This window comes from Rhagoletis zephyria, unplaced genomic scaffold (assembly GCF_001687245.7).
Source record: "Rhagoletis zephyria isolate East Lansing unplaced genomic scaffold, Rhagoletis_zephyria_1.1 Rzeph_scaffold_02263, whole genome shotgun sequence".
Classification (NCBI taxonomy): Eukaryota; Metazoa; Arthropoda; class Insecta; order Diptera; family Tephritidae; genus Rhagoletis; species Rhagoletis zephyria.
In genome coordinates, this window is record NW_016159347.1 from 16,446 (window position 1) to 23,102 (window position 6,657).

A 6,657-nucleotide genomic window follows, 5' to 3' on the forward strand; every position below is an offset into this window, starting at 1 on the left:
ACGGAGCATTTGGAGTGTAGAAACATAATTCCAGCCAGAAGTTTTGCTTATAGGAAGGGGAGATCGGCTCCAATGTGTTTAAGTGAATATCTGCAAGCGATAGAAATCGCCAAACACTACAAAGACAAAGTTTTCGTCTGTGCTTTGGACTTGTCCAATGCGTATAACTGTGTCGACATTTTTAAACTTACATCACTATTGAAAGAACACAATGTGCATCCTAGTATCTAGGGTGGTTGTGGAAAATGGCTTACCAGAGGGCAGCTGCCTGTCGCCGATTTTTTTCAACATGTACACTGCTGGAGGGCATGTCCTTGAGGACAGTCAAACACACTTGTTTCGGTTTGGCGATGACATTCTGATTGGCTCTTACAATAAAAAGGCTGCCGATGCTCTGTATAATTTAAAGAACCAGGTTTCGAAGTTGCAAGGTCTCTGTAGTGAGTAAGACCAAATTTATGTATATGGCCAGAGGGTCCAAAAATGCTTTCACATTACAAATTTGTGGCACCACTGTCGAGCAGGTCGGGCAAATGAAATTTCTTGGTAGAATTATCACATCAGAAGGGGTGTTGAGAGAGCGCCCTCAAATAATTAAAAAAGAGATTAGGCCGGCTAATAGTTTTATTAAACGACTCACCTCAGTGAAGGCGGGGCTGAAGCCAAAAGTTGCTTTAAATACGTACAAATCATTTGTTAGGGCGAAGGCGGATTATGGCTGTACCACTTGGGCGAACCCGCTCTGTCTGGTTACAACAACAGAATATATGTTTGTATCAATGGCACCATCCGAATATCTTGCACCAATTCATTCTATGTTTGCGCTGGCTGGTGAACTCCCGCCGCTGTATAGAGCGGAGTGGCTTACTGGTAAAGAACTTATTAAACAATGGTTCGTAAATAAGCAGCTGAAGACATCAGTACAAAACACCACCTACACGACGAGGCGAAATTACTCCCAATCAAGGAGCATAACACCATGCTCTGCAAGCAGTTCCTTGTCGGGAGCCATTGACGTGGTCACCCGTCAGGAGGCAGCTCTACGAACTGACGGAAGAAGTCCAGAGTTTCATTAAACAACCTTTTGGACCCGTCAGCATATCGACAGACCCTGAACGGCATTCACAGAGAGACTTAGTCAAGTAAAGGGTTCACAGTTTGCCGAGATAATGGTAAAAGTAAATAAAATTCCGTGCTTCAGGAACGAAAAGTGCAAAATGAAATGTTATGAAGTGAAAATACTCAATCGCTTGTTATTGGGTCACACATACAGTAGACATTATCTCTACAAATTTGTGAGAGGAATGTCGGGTTCCTGTCTGGTTTGCGGTGACAGTGAAACCGCGGAGCATGCAATTTTTGAACGTCAAGCACACAACGCCAAAATAGCCAATTACCATATTTTTAGCAAGTATTCAAACTTGATGGAATTGGATGGAAAAATCTGAATGTTCAACATATGTATAAAAAAAAAGAAATAAAATAAAAACAAATTATATAGTACTGTTTAAGTAGCCTTCTAGATTGTTATATGATTAGGCAAACAACACTCATACTATTTCAAATAGTTAGGTTTAAGTTTATCTAGTGATAAGTTGTAAATATAGACTAACTCAATCACAGTATCTTGTAATAAGTACCTGAGTTCAGGTTTAAGAGCATACATGGACACACTGAAATCCTGTATGTATTTACCCTGTCGTCTTCTGGGGGCAGTCTGCCCACATATCGCTATTTCAATATAGTAATTACAACAATCTCGCAACAATTACGTGTGTTCAACACATCCATCCAAGCAATAACATATTTCGCTTGCATCCCCGGGCCCTGTCTCATGGGTTCATCTGAGAATAACCTGGCGGTTTAAGGATTTTATTTACATCCTTGCCATTTTTTCATAAAATCCCTACAAATATGCGACATAAATATAATTTTTTGTATAAATGTAATTTATCTGGCAATCGAAAAACAAACTTTCAAATAAATACAGAAACTTAAATAAAAACAATCACAATTTCAAACGCGTAAATACATTTATTTTAATAGTAATTTTTAAGCAAGCTAAATGATTACAATTTACGTGTACACATACAAGTGCTGAGAATCAAAACAAAGAGAAATGGTAATAGTTGGCACGCTGAGTAATCGCGTCTAAGTCTCTAGGTAAGGCAAGTCAAGGCTGAGTCTTGCATAACCCAGCTTTAACTACAAAAATTTTAAAAACTTTATTAAAAAGCACAAAAGGCAGATTTTAGTTGAGATAATTTACCAATTTTATTCAACAATTACGTCCACCTATTTTGGAAATAAAAATTTGGAAAAACTAACAAATCCAAACTTCTATCAGGAGCAGGAGTAGTAGCAGGACTGGGATGAAAGAAAATGCAAAGAAATGGAAGGAAGATCTGGAAATAAACAGAGAAGTAAATTAACAAGATAGAAATCGAGACGCTGCTAACGCAAGTAAGAGCGAATTTTTTTATAATAGTGACCACAAAGGCCCATATATTGTCTATATAGACAAAATTAATAACAATGACACCCGAACTCCAATCAACGCAACTAGTTTGAATAAATTGAGGACGTGGAAGACATATGTAAAATTGGTTTCGGAAGGTGCAAAATTATTTTCAAAAACGCAGAAGCGGCTAATAGAATGACTAGATCTACACATGATGAATACAGATACCAAGCAAAAATCTTTGCGCACTTTGTCTCAAAAATGGTTATTTTATTTGACGTACCCACAGAAATTACGGAGGAAGAGCTCCTCACTGAGATTTCATCACCAGTCAAATTAAGGAAAATAATAAGGGTCATGCGTACAATAAATCAAGAAAAATTCCCCACTCGGAGGGTAAAAATCATATTGGAAGGTTAAAAATCATATTCAAAGGGTTTGAAATCCCAACTGAAATAACTTACTTTTATACAAAATTACAGGTAAAACCATTGCTAGAGATGTTTTCGCCTCAGCCATTTTGCACAAAATTGCAAGCAACAAAACATAATTTACCCGATCTGTAGTGAATCGCATGATAAAGACACTGACAGCCAAAACCCTAAAAAATGTAAAAATTGTCAAGGTGAGCATACAGCCACGGATAAAGAATGCCCAGCAAGAGTCAAAGCTTACACAATAAAAACGATCATGACTCTTGAAAACCTTGCAGCAACTGAGGCGAAGAAAAAATATGCGAGCATATTTGGAAACAGATTCGAAGCATTAAACGACTTCGACACAATTGATAACCAATTCCCAGAATTACCAAAAACTGCAAAAAGAAAGACATTCAATAATACGATGGAAGCAGCAAAATATATGCTTTAATATATTCGATATTAAATGAATACTCAGTAGGTGCCAATTTCCATCTTGTAAATTTACTGTTTTCTTCTTTTAAATTATTTAACCAAATTAAAGGTTTATGATCAGTTTGTAATTTAAAACGTTTCAATATTCTAAAATATTTGCATGCCCAAACTATGGCTAATAATTGAATAGTTCTTTTCACTGTCGCAAAGCGTTCTGCTTGCATAACAAATAGGATGTCCGTCTTGAGAAAGTACAGCACCAATTGCGAATGTACTTGCGTCTGTTGTCAAGACAAACTGTTTCTCAAAATCTGGATATTTTAAAATTGGATAATCTATGGTAAGTGGTTTTAATTTCTCGAATGCATTGATATATTTTATATCATTTCTATCTATCTTCTTGTCTTTTTTTAGATATTTCACTATTGGATACGCAATTTTACTGTAATCTTTGATAAATTTTCCATAGTATCCAGTTATGCCTAAAAATGATTTATTTCCTTCACTGTGGTTGGTAATTTAATTTTTTGAATCACCTCAATCTTTTTTGGATTTGGCTTTAATCCTTGGTTTCTAATAATATGTCCTAAGAAATCTGTTTCTTTAAAAAAAAAAAGAACATTTGTCAATTTGAATTTTCAAATTAAATTCTTTTAATCTTTTGAAAATTAGATTCATTGAATTTACATGTTCCTGTAAACTCGTACTAAAAATAAGTATATCGTCTAAATATACAACACAAATTTTATTGATGAATGGTTGTAAAACATGATTCATCATTCTTTGAAATGTTGCTGGTGCATTCTTTAGACCAAATGGCATTCTTACGTATTCGTAATGTCCATACTCAGTTGAAAAAGCGGTTTTATGCCTTTCCTTGGGATCCACTAAGATTTGATGGAATCCTTTTGCCAAATCTAGTGTTGAGAAGTATTGTGCCTTTCCCATTTTGTCAAATATACTGTCTTTATTGGGAATAGGAAATTTATCTTCAGTAGTTACCTCATTTAATTTCCTATAGTCAATGACTATTCTCCATTTCTGAACTCCTGAATTGTCCATTTTCTTTGGAACTATCCATAAGGGTGCATTATATGGTGAAAAGCTCTTCATTATGATTCCATTGTTTTCCATTTCATCGATTTGTTTCTTTATTTCTGCCTTGCGAACCTCGGGGTACCTGTAAAGTTTAGTGTAAATAGATTTATTAGTGACTGTGTCAATAGTGTGCATTACCTCATTTACGCTTGTTAAATTATCCCCCTCTTTAAAAAAGAATTCTCTATTGTTTTTTATAATTTTTTGCAATTCTTGTTTTTCCTCAAGATTCATTGCATCGTTTTGCAATTTTTTTTAAATTTCATTGTTACTTACATTTTCTGTTTGTATTTCCTCCGTTTCCATTATATCATTGATATATTCTTTAGATTCCTGTACGTAATAATCTTTTATATAGTCTTTGTTAAACAAATCTTTCATATTTAGTTTAAACTCCTCTTCTTCTTTGGTATCCTCGTTGACATATTCCCTGTCACTATCGAGATCATACACGCTTATAAAATCCTTTCCTTCTGTATTTTTATATAAACCGGTGTTTTCTTTTCTTTTAGGAAAATGTTCCTTTTCTTTGTGGCTTTCTAAATTTCTAAAACGTATTTCCTGTTCGTTCACTTTCATTATGTTCGTTTTGTAGGATAATTCCATTTGTAATGGAATGAGAACATCGTTTCCCAATATTCCATTATAAGGTTTATCCTCAAACGCGTCCATAACTAAGAAAGTTACGATTGTTTTGCTTTTATCCTTAAATTCTCTTGGTAACCACGTCAAGATATATGTATCCGCGATTTCCTTCTTCTTTCCGGTTATTATTATTCTCGGAACTTCTAATTTGCTTTCAAATTCCCTTCGGAAAACTCCTCTATTTATAATAGATGCCTCTGCGCCTGAGTCCACTAAAAGTTTCACTGGTATTTCTCCAATGTTCACTTCGATTATTGGGATTCTCCTTTTTCTTTGACCTTCTTCTGCAAAGTTTTCAACTAAAGCATTATCAATTTCCATAGGCTCTGCCACTTGCCTTTTTGTTTGCCTCGTATTACCGCGAGTAAACTGTGTTGGTTGATAGTTTTGTTGCATGTTCACATTCTGCTGTCTTGCATTCACTGTGGGTTGTTTGTTTTGCCATTGATTATAATTTCTATTTAAATCACTTGGTTGATTCACTTGATTTTGTTGGTTCTGATTCACATTTTGATAGCGTTGATAATTCTGATAATTTCTTGGTGCACTTGTATATTTATTTTTATCACTTTTGTTCACATTACTCGAATTAAACTTTGTAAATTGATACTTCCTATCCGACCGCGTCCAATTATTTTGTTCCAAAATCCTATACGCTTCGAATAAGGTTTTAATATCTCGCGAAATTATAATGCTTGCGGCGCTAATTGGGATTTTCTCTTTAAATAAGTTTAAAATTGCTTCTTCGTTACATTCGGGTTTTCTATCTATCGGTTTTTCTTCCGACAAGTGATACTTATTGTTCATTCGCGTTAAAATACTAGATAATTCGTTATACGTTTGAGTTATATACTTATGCTGAATCCTTTCTGCAATTTCCCTCAACTGTAAGAACGTATTTCTCTCGCTGAAATTTTCTACTAATATCCTTTTTTTATCCTCCCAGCTAGTATTGTCTATACTATATCTTAGTAATGTGGTATTCACTTTCCCTACGATTTTATCCCTAATCTGTAGTACTACGAACTTTCTTGATTGTACCGAATAACTACTCATACTATTTATTAAAAATTCTACTTTGGTCACGAATTGTACAAGTTCTGCCGCACTGCTACCATTATACTCACCCATTCGATTAATGAATTTGAGTGGATCGAAATTGATTTTGAAATTTCCCCCTACTGCTCCTTGTCCTAAGGATCCTTGTGCTGAAGTTGCCATGGTGTCCTCGTCTTCTTCTGATACTCTCCTTGGTATATAATAAGGTTTCATAAAATGCTCAATATACACAAATGATAATTTTCGATTTACAATTGTTTTACCGGATTATTTTTCTTTTGTATAAAAAATTGTATAAGATTGAAATATTCTTTTCAGGATTTTCGGTCTGATCCTAAGAATAAAATCTTTTTTCTTTAAAAAAAAAATTATACTTTTTAAGAAAACTCCTTCGCTTAAGTTAGTTGAGACTGCGCCAATAATAGAATCACGTTGTGACTCTATTTTTAAATAAAAGATATTATTTAGGTTCGCCACCGATCTTGCCTTTTCATATTGGCTCTCGCAGTTTTGCTACTTTCGGAATGAGTATTGATGGTT

General features: G+C 34.6%; 2 protein-coding genes across 2 annotated transcripts in view; both read right to left on the minus strand.

The window, feature by feature from the left end:
• Window positions 1-5,309: 5,309 nt before the first annotated feature.
• Window positions 5,310-6,282, minus strand: LOC108366422 (uncharacterized). The gene is made up of 2 exons (XM_017620833.1): window positions 5,461-6,282; window positions 5,310-5,342 (listed from the first exon to the last, which is right to left on the minus strand). Exons 1-2 carry the CDS (start codon window positions 6,277-6,279, stop codon window positions 5,310-5,312), a joined length of 852 nt encoding a protein of 283 aa, XP_017476322.1. The 5' UTR covers window positions 6,280-6,282.
• An 83-nt stretch (window positions 6,283-6,365) lies between these two features.
• Window positions 6,366-6,657, minus strand: part of LOC108366423 (uncharacterized) — a 1,117-nt gene continuing 825 nt past the window's right edge. Inside the window, exon 5 of the mRNA XM_017620834.1 lies at window positions 6,366-6,392. Within this exon, the coding sequence (XP_017476323.1) occupies window positions 6,366-6,392 (27 nt within the window). The remainder of the gene's footprint in view (window positions 6,393-6,657) is intronic.

Bases quoted from the DNA above. Each gene is read 5' to 3' on its own strand.
- LOC108366422 (XM_017620833.1), bottom strand. From the start codon at position 6,279: ATGGCAACTTCAGCACAAGGATCCTTAGGACAAGGAGCAGTAGGGGGA. The intron at 5,343-5,460 runs GTGAACATGCAA...AAAACTTTGCAG, and splicing joins TGAATGCAAGACAGCAGAAT to AAGAAGGTCAAAGAAAAAGG.